Source organism: Lolium rigidum, chromosome 6 (genome assembly GCF_022539505.1).
Source record: "Lolium rigidum isolate FL_2022 chromosome 6, APGP_CSIRO_Lrig_0.1, whole genome shotgun sequence".
In the NCBI taxonomy this organism is placed as follows: domain Eukaryota; kingdom Viridiplantae; phylum Streptophyta; class Magnoliopsida; order Poales; family Poaceae; genus Lolium; species Lolium rigidum.
Genome location: NC_061513.1, coordinates 23,180,173 through 23,201,205, shown reverse-complemented (window position 1 = coordinate 23,201,205; position 21,033 = coordinate 23,180,173). Strand labels below are relative to the sequence as shown.

The following is a 21,033-nucleotide window of genomic DNA, read 5'->3' as shown; positions in this document are numbered from 1 at the left end:
CGAGTTGGACATCCACTTTGTTCGTGAGCAAGTTGCCCTCGGTCGCGTTCGAGTTCTTCACGTACCGACGTCTCAGCAATTTGCCGATATCATGACGAAGGGATTGCCATCCACGACTTTTCTCGAGTTTCGCTCCGGTCTGTGTGTCGGTGCCGACCCTTCGACTGCGGGGGTGTTGAGTAACATATTGTATAGATATAGGTCCCCGTGTTTTCTCAGGGTTGTACCTGTAATTGTACATGTGTCCGCCTATATATATATGAGCAGCCGGCCCTATTGGTGCTGTGCAATCTCCAATAACCTTTCTACAAACACTACCACAAGATAAGAGATGAGAAGCACACACATCATTACCGGGAAGGTTGGCTCATTGGTCAATATCAGCCATGGGTGTTGTTGAGGTCAGGCGGGCAATAGTTACGCGCGTCGAGACGCTCTCCAAATGCTTGTTACCGTTCCCGGTGGTGTAGATTCTCGGTGGACGGTGCTTCGGAGGCCTGTTCTCCTAGACGGCCACGCATGGTATCGCTGGAACGAGAAAAACTAGAGAACGCCGCAACAAAAGGATATTGACCACGAGAGACCAAGCTGCCGTTGTTAATGGACATTGAGATTTTGAGGATTTGTAGATGGATGTGGTGTGGCCCACATACGTCCAAACATCATGTTGGTATTGGAATGTATGACATGCGTTTCGCCAAAAAGGATTTGAATCGGTCGGTCAAGTCTTGCGAACTGCACATACGTACACAGGAAAAGAAGCTGTTCCTAGCATATTGTGGTTAACTTGTCGCCATCGTCCAACGAGAATTCTTGGAATAATAACTAGAACTAGAATTCCTGCCAGTTGACTTGTGCCTTCTTTTATTAGTCCCTTTTTCTTCATACAAAATATGTCGTCCTTGCTATGGAATAGCTTAGCATAGAAGGCACCGGCCGGCTTCGTAGATATATAAACGCCGTTTTTGGCAGTTGATGGATATATATGCTCCAACTAAACTAAGCTAAAAAAAATTATACCAGCTGGCTTTGAAATACTACTTACCTTACAAATGCATTGTACATGGCTATTGCTATAATCATGTGAGTTAGCAACACATGTCTTGTGGACAACAAAACACTTAACATTGGGGTAGTGATACAAGATCAAATCACATCATTCTTTTCCCACAACGTGGGATTACTTTAATCGATAATTTGCTCGAAGCTTAGGTTCCCAAAGAAGAATGGACCTACCAAGCAAGTCGTGCCTTCCTCATGGAGTAACCACGAAGGTTCCCAAAGTCCACTTCGCCTTAAAATAACCACTCGAGGTTTATGTTTTTTTCAAATATGTTTTCACACTCGACGTTACTAATTTATGGCTGAACTGAAAATTGCAACCTAACAACAATACTCTAGCATCCAACACAACTGGTGATGTTCCATGTACCTCATCGGCTCTCAAACCATTCAACTCTTCATTAAAAAATGTAGATCTCGTGTTTATTGCTCACTTATGTTTCATAGCAAAGTATTTTTTTAAAGTATTCTAAAAATACCGAGTTTCTAAAAATATTTAGGTTTTAAATACATTGAGGTGTCTAGCAACAACACAAACCTACTGTTTTATAAAACTAGGATTTGGGAAAGAAGAACAAACTTTTCCACCTCGCTGCTCACTGCTCTTATCACTGTCCCTAAAACTTATAGCAATGCATTAGCGCCGGAAGCTAGCTTGCACCGAGAATTAAACATGATGTATAACAAGGCATAAAGAAAACAACGATTTAAGTGACTGCTGAGTGGTTGCTCAAACGTTGAAGAAGAAAGAAGATAAACCTGACAAGGCCAGCCAAGTTAAGGAAATGAAAATCATGCTCACCATGTTTGAAGGGCTGGAAAGTGAAGCTAGCGAGCCCGTTTGAAAAATGAAGATGCTTGGCGGAGACGTGCCCATCAGTCCACTAACTAGCGGTAACCAAACAAGTACAAAGTATTCACAATACTTTAAAATGTTGAGAAACGTCAAAACGGAGGTATCTACTGCCTAGATGATAAAATACTTTAGTATTCAATTACTTTGTTGCCTTTTTTTTTCCAAGCGACCCCTCTCTGGGTCGATTTTCATTATTAGGAGATAATGAAAAAAAATACATTCCTTTTGTTCAGAAGGACAAAAATAGAAAGTAAAAGCAGGGGGTGGGATCGCCGCCTACTGCTAGCGTTTATGGAACGATTACAGGCAACTGTTTTTTAACCACTTAACAAACGAAAGCACAGGAAACTAACAGCCATATCAAAAACCAACTAACACCGCTAGGGAGGGTACTAGAATAGGTAAACCCAACATCCAGAGCAGGGAAAGGGTCCATCAGCAGCATCAGGTTGAAGCAAACTATGCTCCATCTCCATCATCAGTCTCCACATTGTCTTCGGCAGGGTCAGTCATAGTAGCATCTGTCAAGTGAAGAACTCCTCTGGATTGTCCATCTGATGGCGGTGGCGCAACAGTGGCACCAGCAGCAAGGTGAAGGAGACTGGCAGCACCAGCTCTGATGTTTTCTGCATCAGAAGAATTATGTAGACCTGCCCAGTAATTCATAAAAACAACAACAGAACTGATTAGTTCACTGGGATATTTAATGAGTTTGTTCTCAAAACAAGCTCTAGTTCTCAGTTTCCATATGGCCCAGCATATATCAGCTAGCTCAGCAATTTGCACATTTCTAATGGCTGGAACTAAATGAGGGAACCACCAAAAAATAGGTAAAACTCCTAGGGCTGTCGGATGCCCCAATTGACATGGCAACTGTGCTCCAGACAAATTTTGGTGCTGCACAATCAAAGAAAAGATGTGATATGGTTTCATCTTTATGATAAAACTGACAAGAAGCACTTCCAGCCCAGTTTCTCTTCAGCAAATTGTCCTTTGTTGCAATTGTATTGTGCCAAATAAGCCACAGCCATATCTTTATTTTCGAAGGTATGTTGCTTTTCCACATGTGTATGAAGGATATGTCAGTCCCATTCCTGCAGAGATGCTTGTACATGGATTTAGCATAAAAGATACAGAAATGCCTGTCTTTTTCATGTGATAGCACAATTTGTCTCACTATACCCAACATCCCATGCACTTGAACAGCCAAATCAGGTGATAAGTATCTTCTGAAAGAGAAATTCCAACCAAGAGCAGCAGCATCAGCTACACTAACATTTTGCTCATTGCAAATATAAAAAATATCAGAGGAAGTTTCTTTTAAAGGGTTAAGACCACACCATGCACCATACCCGAAACTTGTCATTTTCCCATCCCCTACCTGCATCCTCCTGCCACTTAGATAAAGATTTTTAACCTTCCGCATAGCTGTTCATAAGGGAGAGTCACCAGGATTCTTCCTTGAATAGAAAATATCAGTATCTTTCACGTATTTTGTATTCATGAACTGCTGCCAAGGGCCTATATCAAATTCAATTTTCCACCACCATTTACGCATGAGGCTGACATTAAATTTGGTAAGATCTTTCATGCCCAAACCACCCTTTTTATTTGATTTACAGATCCATCTCTATTTGACAAAGTGGTATTTCTTTTTATCAGCACTACCAGCCCAAAAAAGGATCTGGCAGGATATGGCACTGTATTTTGCTGTCATCTGGCAAGATCATCATCACTTCACTTTTTCAAAATTTATCTTTAATCCAGACATAGCTTCAAATATATACAAAAGAAGTTTAAGGTTCCTGGCTTGTTCCAAATTGTCTTGGATCAGCAGGATTGTGTCATCAGCATAACGAAGCATTGCAATTCCCTTTGGAACAATATTATCTGCTAGGCCCATCAGCAAATCATTCTGATGTGCAACAGAGATCATTTTATCAAGATTGTTGGCTGCCATATTTGAAAAGAAAAGGAGCAAAGGGGTTCCCCTGACACCTTTGTGACTATCAAAACTTTGTTGGCTTTTAAATTATTTTTCTACCGAACATAGCCATAGCGAGACATTTTCGTGCAAATCCCCTTGGATGTACATAAGAGATGCCAAGTGTATACACATATGCATGAGTAGGTCCATAAGAGGTGTTCTCTTGGTCGTCATACACCGTCCTCCCTTCTTGCCTATGAACTGTGATGCATATGCCAGAAACCATTGACCTCGTCGAGTTTCACCCGCCCTCTTCATCGAGATAAGAGGGACGAGTTAAAAGTTTGCCCGATCGTTTCGATGGGGCATCTTTTAGCATAATTGCACGAATGAGTCGCTCGAATAGCATACCTTATTTGGAGGTTGCATATTTATCAATATCTGTTGGTTTGGTTTGGATGAGCAAGTACTAGTCAATTATTCCAAAAAAGAAAAAGCTTTACTAGTCAGTCAATTACTACATAAGTTGAGAATTTGGAGTGATGGTCGATTCCACCCCCAACCGAAGAAAAACAGAGAGAAATGTGCCTCCCTCCAAACCCAAGACCAGCGCACGCGTCGACCTGACTGCTAGGAGGCCCCACCAACCCCCCGACCCGACGAGTCAGTATCCGTCGGCGTCAACCCCCGGCCTGACACCGATAAATAGCCCGGAATCGGAGGGAGATGGTGCTCGCCATCGTCCTCTTTCAGAGGCAGCAACCACCTCCACCTCCACTCCACCACCCACCCTTCCCTTCCCGACCACGCACGCACGTACACTGCCCCAGCCCAGCAACCAAAACCCAGTCGCCAAGCCAAAGCCAAACGGGAATCCGCGAGCACCAGCACCAGCACCAGCACGAGCAGAGGGGCGGAGCAGAGGAAGCCACGCCACACCCGGATCGCGCCGCCATGCCGCTCGCCGACCCCGCCCACGGCCCGGACCTACAGGTACGCCACGCGCCCGCGCTCCTCCAATCCGGCCGCGCTAGTTCGGGGGCGGCGGGTTTCGGCCGCCGGGCGCCCGAATTCCGCCCTGCCCCCGGCCGCAATTTGCTCAGGGGAGCCGGCTGCATGTCTCGCTCCCGCTCCGAATCCGGGCATTCCGCGCAGCGAAACTCTGAATTCGGACACGCTGTGGTTGCTCGTCCTGACGAATGCCTGGTTCCTCTGTTTCAGGAGCAGCTGTCCCCGTCCACGGAGGCACTCACCCAGTCCGCGCAGCCGGAGTCCAGGCTCCGGAGCCTCAACCCGGGCCCGATACCCATCCCGGCCGCCCCGACCTCCAGATCGCTCCTCGACAAGGTACGTTTCGCCGTTGCTAGAGAGACATACATGCGTGCGCGTCACTTTCTCAGTCATCTCCTAGGCATGTTCGTCCTGCTCCTACCCCCGTTGCGTTGCGTGCCTACTAGTCATGGCCAGCATCCCTAACCGACCAGAGTGCAGGGCAAGGCTTCGCACGTTTTTTGTTTGTGTTGCAGCCACCTAACTTTCGTTAGTACTAGTACTATCTTGCAGTTAGGAGGAGGAGGTTTGAATTCCAGTGGACATTAGTTTACTCTCTCTCAATAGAATATGTGCCAGTGGACATTCGCCCCCTTTTTCCCCAATTCTCCTCTCGATTCACCACTTCTGACCTGACCTGGATCATCACGGGTCATCATGGGTTCATAAATTATAACCAAGCATTTCACCTCACATGCATTTCCAAATTTAACATGTGATGGCTTTGGGAAGTACTGAGCTACTTAGCATATGTTTCCCTACGACTAAACGGAGATTTCCAACCAGTAACAATTGACTTGGTTGTTTACTTGGTCTAGGATCTTGTTATTTTGTTTCAGTTTTCGTTATTCTCAGTCTTGATTATTCTTCAGTTTAGCTTTAAGGTTAAGCACCCGCCCCATGTAAAAATTGAATCCAGTGGCTGATGGAGCTTACCATTTACGAGTTTATATCTCCATATGCACTTATCACTTGACTTCTTCTGTGGACTGAAAAGGATTGAAGTACCATTGTCCAAGGAAAAGGAAATATGGGAGAAAGTTTGACTTTGCTGCCTCATCAGATTTCCTGTTGTCTTACTCACAGCCCTTCTTTGCATTGCAGGTTTCGGATCAAAGAGATGTCATAGCCTCGCATCAAAGTGAAAATGGCACCATCTCTACAGTTAGCTCCACTGTTAGTTCAGTCGAATCAGAGAGAGCAACTTATGAATTCCTTGCTCAAACGCCTATCAAGTCAACTGATGCGCACCTTGTGGAGTTTTCAGAGGCTATGAGAAGTAAGGACACACAAACTTTTGATGACCCGGCCTGAATCCTGTCATATACAGTAACAGTTATATGTTCTGCTTTCTACCTGCACTCCAAATAACGACCGGTATGACTCTGTCAATTTGAAGCTGTTGCAAAGGCATTGCGACAAGTTGCTGAAGGGAAAGCTGCTGCTCAGGCGGAGGCGGCAGAATGGAAACGTAAATATGAGTTAGAGACGGCACAAAAGCAACAAAGTAAAATGAAAGGTTCGTTTTATGCATTTCCAGTTGATGCCTTTTAGCTTTAACAGACAATATCATCCGTTGTGCTGAGAGTTAGCGATTGAAGTGTCGTACTACTTCAGGTCATGAAATAAATACTTTCTGAATTCTCTGTGATCCAAAATTTTACCATTGATATTTATCATGTGTTTATGGAAGGAAGTTTTGCTTACGGAAATACCATAATCTAGATGTCTACACGTAGATTGATGGCCACACTTACTAAGATTCAACAGCACGAGGAAGCTGTAACACCGTGTCACAAAACAAGGTGGCTTTTGTGTCCCTGTGCGATAGTGATTGTGGATTTGTCTCACATAGAAGTTTAAATTAATAAAATTATTGTACAATGTATAGCAACCATGGTTTGATCATTTAAGGCGTGTCAAGGGGGAAATCCTAAGCATAGTTCTGCATCTGTTCACATGACTACACAAGGAAGGTTTTATGAAGTTTTTGAGTCTTGGATCATTACAGCAGGCTTCCCTTTGTCACACTTGTTATTTGTCCAAGGGGAATATCCATATCATTGGATGGATCCTCAAATGGATAATCCATATCTTACACAGTTACACTTGAATACGTTCTGATGTGTTCCAATGTATTGGAGCACAGCCCCTGAGAAAAATCTAACTGGACTGCTACCTTGTGCAGATTGTGGCAGTTGCACCGATGATAACCTAGAGAAACTGGCCAGACAAATAACACTTGAGACACCTGGATCTGATCAAACAGCATGTTGTGGCAACCATGAGATATGTTCACACGAGGTTCTCCGGGACGAAGTTCCTGGATCTAGCCGAAGATCTAGTCACAAGATGGTGGGAAGAAAAGCATCATTTAAACTTTCATGGGGATGCAATGGCAACAAAAACGGCCAGCACAAGCATGACTTTGTTTCCTTTGAAAAAGGAGACATTACAACAGCAGAGCGCAGTAATAAACAGGTTGAGATTCTCCTTCTGTTTGTTTCATTTTGAAATAATAGGTTGTACCCATTAAATTAGAGTACCTGGAATCACTTGACCAAAATACTGTCATTTTTATCCATGTCTCTCTTTCCTTAACAACGGATACCTTGGTTTCAGATCTTACTGAAGTGGGAATCCCAGCCACAAACAGTTCTTTTCATAACCAAACCTAACTCCAACTCAGTTCGTGTTCTTTGTGCTGAAATGGTCAGGTGCGTTCTCTTCTGTCTTGGAGTAATGGTCGATAGTCTTACTTCCTTGTTTATGTGAACCTTGTCTGTGAACATATTCAAGAAGAATATTTCCATATTTCTGAACTTCGAGGTTCTGTTATCATGTAATTACCAGTACAAGAAGAGTTTGTCTTCAGTTATACAGTTTACTTATCCAAATTATCCTGTTATGACTGATGCAAGCGCTTACATAGGATACATGCCATCATGCTTGTAAAATATATTTGACACTTGCACCACTAAGAAAAGTGCCAATAATTTTATTGTAGATGGCTTAAAGAGAACAAAAATATTAATGTCTTGGTGGAGCCATGGGTTAGCAAAGAACTCCTAACACAAGATACCGACCGCAACTTGGTGCAAACATGGGATAATGGTAAGAGAATTATTCTACGGAGTATTTATTTAATGTAGTTCATTCATGCTGCTCCAGATTTTTTAAATTCCAGAACATTAGTTATAATTAAGATTTTTACTATTTCATCTATGGACTAGAATTTTTTCTGTTTCTGAGATTCTTATGAAGGAAGAGTGGTCCTGATAATTGAGTCAATCCAAATAATGTTCCTTAACTAGACATCCATGCAAATCATTATTGGCTGAAACTGAACACAGTATTAAATCAGTGTTCTTTAATATCAAAATATAAATAATGTTTTGTTTGAGTAATGTGAAACCACATGTGCTGCAGAATAGCTGTAAGTTGTAGTCACTAATACCTTAATTTTAGTTGTAGATTTAGGACTAACCCACCTTCCCATTCGTGACTTTATTGGCCAGCATTTTTTTGTACGTTGGTATGTTCATCTCTTGAGTTATATTAGTCTGACAGATCTTTGTATTAAGTAATTTATTCAGTCAAGCAACCCCCATTCTCTCCAACTAATTAGAAATTTATGATAGATGAGGAGACAAAGATGTTGCACACAAAGGTGGATCTCGTTGTAACTCTTGGAGGTGATGGAACTGTCTTATGGGTAAGCAAGTCCAGTTATTTGATCCATTTTGTAAAGCTTCCTTGTAGATTTTTGTATGGACCAAACTTTTGTACATTTTTATGTTGTGGCCACCTTTAGTTATACATTTGTCTAGAATGGCTAAACTACTTATTTGATATTACTACACCAGCTATTAATAGTTCTCTGAATCTGTTATTGCCTCCCTGGTCAGGCATTGCAGAGCTTTAGCCTCCTGTCATCATTTCTTCAATATGCAAAGCCTTAAGGGGATCGTGTGGACTTAGTAGTTTCTTGAATATCAACATGCATATTTGGTCAATATGTGTGGTTTATATGGAAACATTTGCAAACTGCTGTAGTAGAACGTCTATAGAACTCTCCAGTACTAGTTATGGGAGTTACTGCTTCAAAATGGGAAGTTCTAATACAATTTGCTGTGAGAACCAACTTACTTGATAGGTATTGCTTTGCAGGTTCATAAATTAGATGTTTAGTTTCATGTTTGCATGATCTTTTGTTTGAGGGAAATATATTTTGCGTGCTATTTCAAGTAATGTCATTGTTTGTTCAAGAGGAACCAATTGCTTGCCATATTCTGGTTTTGATTTGTTATTTCACGTAAGACTTAGTTTGGTTCAATTTATGCTGGACTTCTACTGAAATTAGTTATTGATTTAACCTCTCATAACAGGCTGCATCATTGTTCAAAGGACCTGTACCTCCGGTTGTTGCCTTCGCCATGGGGTCACTGGGTTTCATGACACCTTTCCGTATCCTTTATCATCAATGATAGTGTGCTAGATATGCTGCTGATATTTAATGGTTGTTGATGTTTTTGGCTATTCTAACCTACATTTCGGTAATGCTAGATTTTAATTGGTTCAAAATCTTATACTGCTAGCAGACAAATCACACGTAAAGCTTTCTACTATCCTGTTGGGAGGTTCACATATAAGTTGTCCTTAACCTTTTTTTCAGCAAGCGAGCAATACCGTGATTGCTTGGACAATGTTCTGAAGGGACCTTTTAGCATAACATTGAGAAACCGTCTGCAGTGTCATGTAATCCGCGATGCAGCGAAGGATGAACTCGAGACCGAGGAGCCAATCCTAGTATTGAACGAAGTTACAATTGACCGCGGAATATCATCTTACCTTACCTACCTGGAGTGCTACTGTGACAGTTCATTTGTTACATGTGTACAAGGGGATGGGCTCATCATATCAACGACATCAGGAAGCACAGCATATTCACTAGCAGCCGGAGGATCCATGGTTCATCCACAGGTATGCCCTACTTTGTATTTCACACCCTGATTTTCAACCTTGTGTTTGAATTTTTGCAGTTAGTCTTGAGATTATCTCTCTTACATGGGACTAAAATAATCATGTTATACTATTAAAAATTCAGATAGGTTGTGGTAGAGACCAGAGTATTCTGTTGGTTATATTGATGAATACCTTAAGAAACTTAAGCTGATACCTGTAATTCCACATGTAATGTCTATAGCATAAATCCTTGTCAGATAGACAAGCTCCCTCCTGCATTCAATGTGCTGACAGAAATTCGTCAGCATCGAAGAAGCAAATTCTCAGGTGTAGCCTAATAACTATCCAACCAAACTTTTAATCCGGAGTAGTTAAAGAGATTTTTCCCTTTTCAAATTGATGTTAGTCAGCACAGTAAAGAGGCCTGCAACTTTGTTGTCACGCGTACTCTGCACTGTTAACCTCTCTCCAAAGTGGCTTCCGAGGGCTTGTAGACAAGCAACAAGTGCAGGTACAGTCTTATTTTCCTGGGCTCTGTGTCTTTGCACTGTTAACCGCTCGGTCTTTGAGGGCTTTGTGACAAGCAACAGGTGCAGTTACTATCTTGTTTTCTACCTATCACAGACTCGCTGCACACTGCCCTCAGATCCAGAGCGGCTGTCCCCCCCAACAAGCCTTGCTGTTTTCTCCGTTCCAGCACGATGCCTCCAATGCTATCTTGGTCTCTAACGCCTGATTCTACATGATGCATGCAGGTCCCCGGGATCCTTTTCACGCCGATCTGTCCCCACTCCTTATCGTTCCGGCCGTTGATACTGCCCGAGTATGTGACTCTCCGCATACAAGTGCCATACAACAGCCGGGGGCACGCCTGGGCATCTTTCGATGGGAAGGACCGGAAGCAGCTGGCCCCCGGCGACGCCCTCATCTGCAGCATCTCCCCTTGGCCCGTTCCGACGGCCTGCCTCGTCGACTCGACCACCGATTTCCTCCGCAGCATCCACGAGGGCCTCCACTGGAACCTCAGGAAGACGCAAGGGCCGCTCGATGGCTCCGCGTGATTGCTACATGGGTGATGATGCGTTTGAGCTTGGCAAAGCAAGGCGCCATGGATTTGTTGTCTGAAGAAATGGTTTCCTCCAAGCCCAGCTAACTACACCGAGATGATAAGTGTACCAATGAGAGTCTGTCCTGGATACAGGCCTCCTTTACTGTTGATTCTATACGTATAGAAGTTTGCGCTTAGAAATTGGAGCTAGTAGTGCAGTGCAATAGTGCATAATCCATGTATAGTGGCCATGGGTGAGCACAGGTTTCTTGGACTTGATGCGATGTATAACAGCACAAGTGGCAAGCGATCTGCTGATCTGGGCATAGTGTGGGAGAGCAGACATGGGTGGCAGCAAACTGCCAAGAACTCGAAATTGTAGAGCACACGGCATGTATAGTTGCAGTGCACCCCCATGATTTGAATGAAGTCATATACCTCAGTGAAGAAATAGCACTCATTGCTACTTGGTTACAGTCTGTATTTGTGCGATCAGGCAGTTGAAGGCATGAAGGTATGTAAATCTCAGACTCTGTAGGTCTTACTGGATATGTCTGCCTCTTGGTTGCATCCACATGAATCTCAGTGTTTCAAAATTCAAACCATCCGAGTCAGTCTAGGACCAGCAGTATCATGATTCTTATATATCAGCGGAATAAAACTGATAGGAGTGACTAGCAATAGCATATGCCAAAGACAGTGAGTATAGTATCATGTTAATTACAATTCAATAACAACCTAACATCAGAAAGACATAAGTAAGATGAGGACTAGCTTTAGCTTGCCAATCATGTCAAAACCTGGTACTAGTATATTCATCAGACGCTTGTCTGAATTACTCTGCGTGAGCGCGTGCCATTCTAAGCCTGAGCTACAGTAGTTTATATACAAAGTGAATGTAAAAGCTGCCTGCCCATGATTTGGTAATTATTCCATCCACCGCTAGCACCGGTAGATAAGTTTGCACTTTGCAGCAGAGAGACAGTAAGGGCATGAGCAATGGAGGCAGCTGTCCAACTAGGCTTGGATAAAACTTTTGACATATGCAGGCCATGTTATGGTCCCATTAATATGTCTTTCTCTCAAAAGCTGATTTGGTTTTTCTATCTCTCTCACATTTTTCACTTTATGGCTGAAGAGGTTGCTCTCACGATGAAGAGGCTACTCCTCATCCGAACCTCACTTTGACCAGCTCAAACGCAGATAAAGGTGTGAAGCAACACCCCTAGGGCTATGCATTGGGCATGCCCTAACAGTGCCTCAATTGCCGCGCGGCGATGTCGTCGTGTTCCCGGCTTCAACCCGGGCGGCAGCGAGAACGTGAAGTCTTTTGTTGCTTTCCATGCGTCCAACCTACCCCCCACCCTCGCGCTCACGGGCGCCAATCCGTCCACCATGCTCAAACCAAAACCTCCCAGCTCGATACCCCCACTACCGATCTAAGTTAAGATCTATCGCCACCTCCATTATCCATATCAGTCCACCTCCAACCCATCACGGAGCGGAGCAGAGACATTCTGTACGCGGCGGCAGAAAATGGCGGCTCATACCAGTGTGCTCCTGCTGCTGCTACTGTTCTTGGTTGACATGCACTCGGCGGCGGCCGAAATGCCGATGCCGGTGAACGAGGAGGTGCTGGGGCTGGTGGTGTTCCGGTCGGCGCTCACCGATCCCTCCGGCGCGCTCTCCACCTGGGCCGAGTCCGACGCCACGCCCTGCGGCTGGTCGCACGTCGAGTGCGATCCGGCCACCTCCCGCGTCCTCCGCCTCGCACTCGACGGTCTTGCCCTCTCCTCCACCTCCGGCCTGCCCCGCGGCCTCGACCGCCTCCCGGCGCTCCAGTCACTCTCCCTTGCCAACAACAAGCTCTCCGGCGCACTCCGCCCGGGCCTCTCCCTCCTCCCATCGCTCCGCTCCCTCGATCTCTCCCGCAACGCGCTCTCTGGCAACCTCCCCGACGACCTCCCACTCCTCCGCTCCCTCCGCTACCTCGACCTTTCATCCAACACATTCTCCGGCAACCTCCCAACATCCTTCCCGCCCACGCTCCGCTTCCTCGTGCTCTCCGGCAACCAGCTCTCGGGCGACATACCAAATGCGCTGCCCAACAGCCCTCTCTTGCTCCACCTCAACATGTCCAGCAACCAGCTCTCCGGCACGCCGGACTTCGCCACTGCGGTCTGGCCGCTCTCGCGCCTCCGCACGCTCGACCTGTCCAGCAACCGCCTCTCTGGCTCCATTGCGGCCGGCATCAGCGCCCTCCACAACCTCAAGACACTCGACCTCAGCGGCAACCGCTTCTCCGGCAACTTCCCCGAGGACATCGGCATGTGCCCGCACCTCAGTGTCCTCGACGTCAGCAACAATGCGTTCGACGGCGAGCTGCCCGCATCCATCGCTCGCCTCACCTCGCTGGTGCGCCTCTCGGCGTCCAGCAACAGGCTCTCGGGCGAGGTACCCTCATGGCTCGGCGACCTGGCTGCGCTGCAGCGGCTCGACCTCTCCGACAACGTGCTCACCGGCGCACTCCCTGACTCGCTCGGCGAGCTCAAGGACCTCAGCTACCTCAGCCTGTCGAGGAACCAGCTCGCCGGCTCCATCCCGGCGGCAATGTCCGGCTGCACCAGGCTCGCCGAGCTGCACCTGAGGGGCAACAGGCTCAGCGGCAGCATCCCCGACGCGTTGTTCGACGTCGGGCTCGAGACGGTCGACATGTCGTCCAACGCGCTCTCCGGCGTGATGCCGTCCGGGTCGACCAGGCTGGCGGAGACGCTGCAATGGCTCGACCTCTCCGGCAACCAGCTCACCGGCAGCATCCCGGCTGAGATGGCGCTCTTCTTCAGCCTCCGGTACCTCAACGTCTCACGCAACGCGCTCCACACGCAGCTTCCGCCGGAGCTCGGGCTGCTCCGCAACTTGACGGTGCTCGACCTCCGCAGCAGCGGACTGTACGGTCCGCTGCCAAGCGATCTGTGCGAGTCCGGCAGCCTCGCCGTGCTCCAGCTCGACGGCAACTCCCTCGCTGGCACCATCCCCGACACCATCGCGAAGTGCTCCTCTCTCTACCTACTGTGAGTGGGCCCAAAATTCGAACACACTTTGTAAATTTTCTACACTCATTTTGACAAATGGTTTTTCTGTCCTGGGGCAGGAGCTTGGGCCACAACGATCTGACGGGGCCGATACCAGCGAGCATGGCGGAGCTGAAGAAGCTGGAGATTCTGCGGCTGGAGTACAACCATCTGACCGGCGAGATACCGCAGCAGCTGGGCGGGCTGCAGAGCCTCCTGGCGGTGAACATCTCGCACAACCGGCTCGTTGGAAGGCTGCCGGCGTCGGGCGTGTTTCAGAGCCTGGACGCGAGCGCGCTGGAGGGCAACCTCGGTGTGTGCAGCCCTCTGGTCACCGAGCCGTGCCGGATGAACGTGCCCAAGCCGCTCGTGCTCGACCCCAACGAGTACACGCACGGCAACAGCAACAACGGCGACGTCGCGGAGAACGGTGGTGGTGGCCGCGGTGGCGAGGACGTGCCGAGGAAACGGCGGTTCCTGAGCGTGTCCGCGATGGTGGCCATCTGCGCGGCGCTGTCCATCGCCCTCGGGGTCTTGGTGATCACCCTGCTCAACGTGTCGTCGCGGCGGAGGAGGTTGGGTGGTGTCGGCGCCGACGAGTTCCAGGAGAAGGAGCTGGTGGAGCTGGAGAGCATCGTGTCCGGCAGCAGCAGCTCGACCAAGTCGAGGAAACTGGCCACCGGGAAGATGGTGACCTTCGGGCCAGGGAGCAGCCTGCGCACGGAGGACTTCGTGGGCGGCGCGGACGCGCTGCTGAGCAAGGCGACGGAGATCGGCCGCAGCGGCGTGTTCGGCACGACGTACCGCGCGTCGGTGGGCGAGGGCAGGGTGGTGGCGGTGAAGAAGCTGTCGACGGCGAGCGTGGTGGAGTCCCGCGACGTGTTCGACCGCGAGGCGCGCGTGCTGGGCAAGGCGCGGCACCCGAACCTGGTGCCGCTCAAGGGGTACTACTGGACGCCGCAGCTGCAGCTGCTCGTCACCGACTACGCGCCGCACGGCAGCCTGGAGGCGCGGCTCCACGGCGGCGGCGGCGGGGAGTCGATGCGACCGCTGACGTGGGAGGAGCGGTTCAGGGTGGTGGCGGGCACGGCGAGCGGGCTGGCGTACCTGCACCAGTCGTTCCGGCCGCCGGTGATCCACTACAACGTGAAGCCGAGCAACATCCTGCTGGACTCGCGGTGCAACCCGCTGATCGCCGACTTCGGGCTGGCGCGGCTGCTCCGGAAGCCGAAGCAGACGGAAGGTGGCGGTGGGAGCAGCCGGTTCATGCATGGCGGCGGTGTTGGGTACGCGGCGCCGGAGCTGGCTTGCAGCAGCCTGCGGGTGAACGAGAAGTGCGACGTGTACGGGTTCGGTGTGCTGGTGCTGGAGCTGGTGACGGGGCGGCGGGCGGTGGAGTACGGCGAGGACGACGTGGCCGTGCTGATCGACCAGGTGAGAGCGGTGCTGGAGCAGGGTGGCGGGGACGGCGCGGTGGAGTGCGTGGACCCGGCGATGGGCGGCGAGTTCCCGGAGGAGGAGGCGCTGCCGGTGCTGAAGCTGGGGATGGTGTGCACGTCGCAGGTGCCGTCGAACCGGCCGTCCATGGCGGAGGTGGTCCAGATCCTGCAGGTCATCAAGGCGCCGTTGCTGACGCCGGGCTGCACAAGGGAACGTTTCTGACACGTGAACCGGCGGACGAGCTCGCATCGCGCGCATACGACCTGCCAGTGCCAGCCAGAGAATCCATTGATTGGCAGCTCGAGGTACCATAGATCCGCGAGTAGTACGTGAGGTACGAGCATTGATGCGCTCCAGCTTCTTCTTGTCCATGTCACGTGTGAGCTCAATAGTTTAAGCTCGATCCCGGCAGTCACGTACGTACGTACAGTACATTGTGTGGTTTCCTACTTCTTCTTTTTCTAGCTTTTTGTTTCGCTTTTGGGTGTCAAAATGTGACTGATGAATTATTTTTCTACAGTTCTAGTTGAAAGGAAAGCAATAATAGTGATCTCTTGTGACTTTGCAGGTGCACTGTGCGCCCACCACAGCGCACCGTTATCATCAGGGTGTTTGTTTGTTTCTTGTAGTGCTGTCGCGGTCCATGACTTGACATGCGTGACACATGTGAGTGCACAGCGAGTGTGTGCGTGAACTAAACGTCCACCGTTATTACACAAGAAAAAGTGTCAACAGATTTATGAATGGGTACATGAACCGTTTGTTGTTGGACATGTTGGGCCCTGACCTGCACAGAATCTTTGTTACAGATCGCTGGAAATTGGGGAAATTGCTAGCTTAGCTTGGACTGGCTTGTGCTCATCCGCAAATGGGCATCTTCTTATTTCAAAATACAAATAGACATATGTTGGTGGCTCAAGCCTGCTGCGTGATAATGCCACCAGAACAAGGAGTGCCAACCGGTTTGAATTTGAAGGCCACAAGGAAGACCGGGCCGGAGGTTGTAAGAAAATGGGCTCCACAAAAGCTTCTTGAAGAAAGGTATTGGCTTAAACACTTTAATTTCCAATGTAAACCCCATAAAGAATATGTTATTACATCTTATCATAGTTGAGATTATGCTCATTTATGGAACAAGTTGAGCAATGTGTTACTTATATGGCAGCATCTGAATTATACACCTTCCTTTGTGAACAAGAAACTTGCCATATATCTTCTAATTCTAAAAAAGCGCTCATTGGTGTCATTTATTATTTTATAACAAACTACCGTGAAAATATCTATGTTGTGGAATTTAAGAAGAGGGGCACAGCTGCCCAAGAGAGAATTAATATTTTGCAGGGAGAACATGATGAAAGCATAAGCTTGGGATGCCCATGCATACCCAAGAGAAAACAAAGAAGAACAAAAGAAGAATGATGACAAAAGCATAAGATTGGGGATGCTCATGCAACCCCAAGAAGAGCATGAAGAAGAACAAGAGGTGGAAAAATGAAGTAGCTACACATCTCTTTGTCCCAACAATGGTAACAATAGAATGAAAGTCTAGGTTTTCAACTCTAATGAGTTTCCTGTAGGGATTCGTAGCATAGAAAACAAAAAATTCCTACTGCAAGAACGAATAACAAGCCAAGATCTAATCTAGTAGATGGTAGCAATGAGGTGAAGATCAACATACCCTCGAAGATCGCTAAGCGTTAACGAGACAAATCTCGTGGTGGATGTAGACGATCACTTGCCGCTTTTAAAAGCACGTAGAAGATCTTGACGGTGCCACAATCGGGCAGCACCTCCGCACTCGATCACACGTTCGGTGTTGATGACAATGTCCTTCTCCCCGTTCCAGCGGGCAGGGGATGTAGTAGATCCTCCTCGGAATCCCGCCAGCACGACGGCGTGGTGACGGTGGTGGTGGAGATCTCCGGCAGCGCTTCGGCGTAAGCACCGCGAGAGAAGAAGGAGGGAGTAGCTAGGGTTTGGGAGAGAGGATGGGCACTTGGGCGCTGGCCTTGGGTGCCCTTGGTGGTGCGGCTCAAGAGGTAGCCAGCCCCTCCCTCTCCCCTTCATTATATAGGTGGAACCCCCTAGGGTTTGCCCAAAATCCGAATAAGAGTCAAACTCAAAAACTTCCATATTGGTGAAACCTAGGGGAAGTGGGACTCCTCCCTTTCCTTCCCTTATGGCCGGCCATGGTGGTGGAGTCCACCATGGACTCCACCTTCCCCTTTGGTCGGCCTAGGGTTTGTGGAGTCCATCCGAGACTCCACCTTCCATGGTGATTTCGTCCGGAAGGTTCTAGAACATTCTAGCGCCTTTCATAAATGCACCGGATCATTTCCAAACTTGGAAAGTGACTTCCTATATATGAATTTTATTCTCCGGACCATTCTGGAACTCCTCGTGATGTCTTGGATCCCATCCGAGACTCCGAACAACATTTGATTTCCATTCCATATTTCATATCTACTTAAAACGACATCAAACCTTAAGTGTGTCACCCTACGGTTCGAGAACTATGCGGACATGATCGAGACTCCTCTCCGATCAATAACTAAGAGCGAGACCTGGAGATCCATAATAGCTCCCACATATTCAACGATGACTTCGTGATCGAAAGAACCATTCACATAAAATAACAATTCCCTTTGTCTCGCGATATTTTACTTATCCGAAGTTTGATCGTCGGTATCTCCATACCTAGTTCAACCTCGTTACCGATAAGTACTCTTACTCGTACCGTGATATGATATCCCTTGTGAACCCAGTCACATGCTTGCAAGCTAATTAGATATCATTCCACCGAGAGGGCCCAGAGTATATCTATCCGTCATTAGGATGGACAAATCCCACTATTGATACAAGTGCCCCAACCCTATACTTTCCGAACACTTAATGCCACCTTTATAGCAACCCATTTACGCAGTAGTGTTTGCTGTCATCAAAACATCCATCCGGTGTAGGTGATTAACAAGATCTCATGGTCGAAGGATTAAGTTACTATGCATATTAAAGCTTGAAGCATAAAGAACTAAATGACTTGTTCATATGCTAAGCTTACTATAGGTGTATGTCCATCACATCATTCACCTAATGATATGACCTTGTTATTAATAACATCCAATGTTCATGATCAGGAAACCATGATCATCTATTAATCAACAAGCTAGTTTAACAAGAGGCTTACTAGGGACTCCTTTATGTTTACAAAACACACAAGTATTAATGTTTCCAGTTAATATAATTATAGCATGGGATGTAAACATTTATCATGAATACTAAGATATAACAATAAACACTTTTATTATTGCCTCTTGGGCATATCTCCAACATTTTCATATCAAACCAATTATTTTTATACAAGTTATAAAGTATGCATGAATAGCACATTGATTGATTGACCCATAACAACAAAAAAAAGAACAATTAAATGAGCAACTTGAAAGTAGGAAAAATATATCTTCATATCCGGTGTCCTATAGATATTTCTGCTTACTTATGCCTACAATAGTCATCATATAATTTATAAAATTATATATATATATACACACACACTTACACATATATCAAAAAGTCAATCAATTCCTCGAGATGTATGTTAGTATGTATGTGCCACAACTCTCTGTTAAGATATTTAAATATGCCTAATGGACAACAACACGTACTTATATATTATGATTTATCTTGGTCCTAGGTTCTAACCAGTAGATCAACTAGGGTTTAATGTTTTTTTTTTGCCAAAATGTATAAAAAAAAGTTTCAATGTAAAATATTTAATAACTATAATTAAATTTATATAAATATATTTTGTTCGTAAATATTATGGATAATAATACATATCTTAATAATAGAAAGATTATTTTGGTTTATTTTGTTAAAATGTAATAGAAAACTATATCAGTTAAGATCCTGGCTTAACAGAATGGGGTATGAAAAGTAATAAACTTACAAGCTTACATATGATTGACAAGCATGAAATTTAAAAATACATGGAAAATATGTTATTAAACAAGCTGAGTATCAGAAACTCAAAACTGCAGAATACGTAACTGCTTATAGAGTTGGAGACACTTCTAAATATATAATATGTAATTTTTATTGTACTCATATCCTTTGATTACTGCATTCCAAGCAGTTGTTTTAAACCATTCTCTTTGTTCTAGCTGGTATTAACATAATCAAAGCTACAGATCCTCTGACGGTACAGGAACGGAGCAAATATGAAACACATTTAAGTCTAACCCACTTCCTATGCACATGAATCTTGTAAGAAAATAAATCAAAGAAGCACATAGTAACAAGCGTGGGTAGGTAAAACAAGATCAACTTGGGAACTTTCAATATAAAAAGAGGTGTTATAGTAACATGAAAATTCCAACAACCATATTTTCCTGTCTCATAATAATTTTCAGTAGCATCATGAACAATATAAATATCACATAAAACACTCTTATCATGAGCCATGTGAATAAAATAATTATTACTCTTCACATAAGCATAGTCATTCTTATTACTTGTAGTGGGAGAAAATTCAACAAGATAGTTATCATTATTATTCTCATCACCATAATCGTCAGATATAGGAGACATTGTAATCATAATTAATTTGCTCCTCAGTAGTAGGTGGACTGAAAATATCATATTCGTCATTGTAATCATCATAGCAAATTTTCTCCTCTAAAGCTGGGGAATCAAAAAGATTATTTTCATAAAAACTAGCTTTCCCAAACTTAGACTTTTCCATAGCATTAGCAATAATGATGTTCAAAGAATTCATACTAATAACATTGCTATTAGCATGCAAATAAAGTTCTATAGGTTTTTTAATTTTCTCTTTAAACACTTCATGTCCTAGCTCAAGATAAATACTATAAAGCTCTCTAATTTTGTTGTTGTTTTCCATTAATTCTAACTAGTGAAAAACAAGAAACATCAACATGGGAGATGAGCATGGAATAAACTAAGAAAAACAATAACAAAGTAAAGAGATTGGAGATGAGAGACTTCCCTTGCAGAAATCCTCTTTCTCCCCGGCAACGGCGCCATAAAATTAGCTTGATGAGTGCAGAGCACACCGTTGGGGAACCCCAAGAGAAATGTATGATGAGCATAGTAGTAAGTTTTCCCTCGGTAAGAAACCAAGGTTTAATCGACCAGTAGGAGAAATAAATCACTTCTGAAGGTGTTGCTAGCTGACTTTTGGCAGGACGCACTACCAGCGTCAGCAACAACGTGGAACCTGCACACAACACAACCAAAATACTTTTTCCCAACTTACAGTGAGGTTGCCAATCTCACCGATTTCGCTGAAAACAAAGGATTAACCGTATAGTGTGGAAAGAGATGTTTGTTTGTAGTGAAATAAAGAGAACAATGCCTAGCGTGCGTTTGCAGTAGATGAATTTATTAGTGTAAAAGAAAGAATCAGGGTCCATAGTTTACTAGAGGTGTCTCTCTATAAAGATAAATAACATGCTGGGTGATCAAATTACGGCTGGGAAATTGACAGAATAAAGACCATACATGACAAGATGATTAATATGAGATTCATTTGGGCATTACAACATGATACATAGACCGTAATCCAACTGCGTCTATCACTAATAATCCACCTTCC

General features: G+C 45.8%; 2 protein-coding genes across 2 annotated transcripts; both read left to right on the top strand.

Moving 5' to 3' along the window:
- The first annotated feature begins 4,571 nt into the window (after window positions 1-4,571).
- On the top strand, window positions 4,572-11,116 carry LOC124662296 (probable NAD kinase 1). The gene is made up of 11 exons (XM_047200148.1): window positions 4,572-4,838; window positions 5,067-5,192; window positions 6,000-6,174; window positions 6,295-6,414; window positions 7,084-7,376; window positions 7,518-7,612; window positions 7,903-8,009; window positions 8,537-8,610; window positions 9,284-9,362; window positions 9,571-9,878; window positions 10,616-11,116. The coding sequence occupies exons 1-11, from the start codon at window positions 4,572-4,574 to the stop codon at window positions 10,919-10,921; spliced, it is 1,950 nt and encodes a 649-aa protein (XP_047056104.1). The 3' UTR covers window positions 10,922-11,116.
- Window positions 11,117-12,221: 1,105 nt separating this feature from the next.
- LOC124666436 (probably inactive leucine-rich repeat receptor-like protein kinase At3g28040) lies at window positions 12,222-15,641 on the top strand. The gene is made up of 2 exons (XM_047203774.1): window positions 12,222-13,979; window positions 14,060-15,641. The coding sequence occupies exons 1-2, from the start codon at window positions 12,445-12,447 to the stop codon at window positions 15,639-15,641; spliced, it is 3,117 nt and encodes a 1,038-aa protein (XP_047059730.1). The 5' UTR covers window positions 12,222-12,444.
- Window positions 15,642-21,033: the final 5,392 nt, after the last annotated feature.

Excerpts from the sequence above, each read along its gene's own strand:
- LOC124662296 (XM_047200148.1), top strand. The coding sequence starts at position 4,572 with ATGGTGCTCGCCATCGTCCTCTTTCAGAGGCAGCAACCACCTCCACCT. Across the intron at positions 5,193-5,999 it reads CCAGATCGCTCCTCGACAAG|GTTTCGGATCAAAGAGATGT; the intron begins GTACGTTTCGCC and ends TTTGCATTGCAG. Across the intron at positions 8,611-9,283 it reads GTGATGGAACTGTCTTATGG|GCTGCATCATTGTTCAAAGG; the intron begins GTAAGCAAGTCC and ends CTCTCATAACAG.
- LOC124666436 (XM_047203774.1), top strand. The coding sequence starts at position 12,445 with ATGGCGGCTCATACCAGTGTGCTCCTGCTGCTGCTACTGTTCTTGGTT. Across the intron at positions 13,980-14,059 it reads TGCTCCTCTCTCTACCTACT|GAGCTTGGGCCACAACGATC; the intron begins GTGAGTGGGCCC and ends GTCCTGGGGCAG.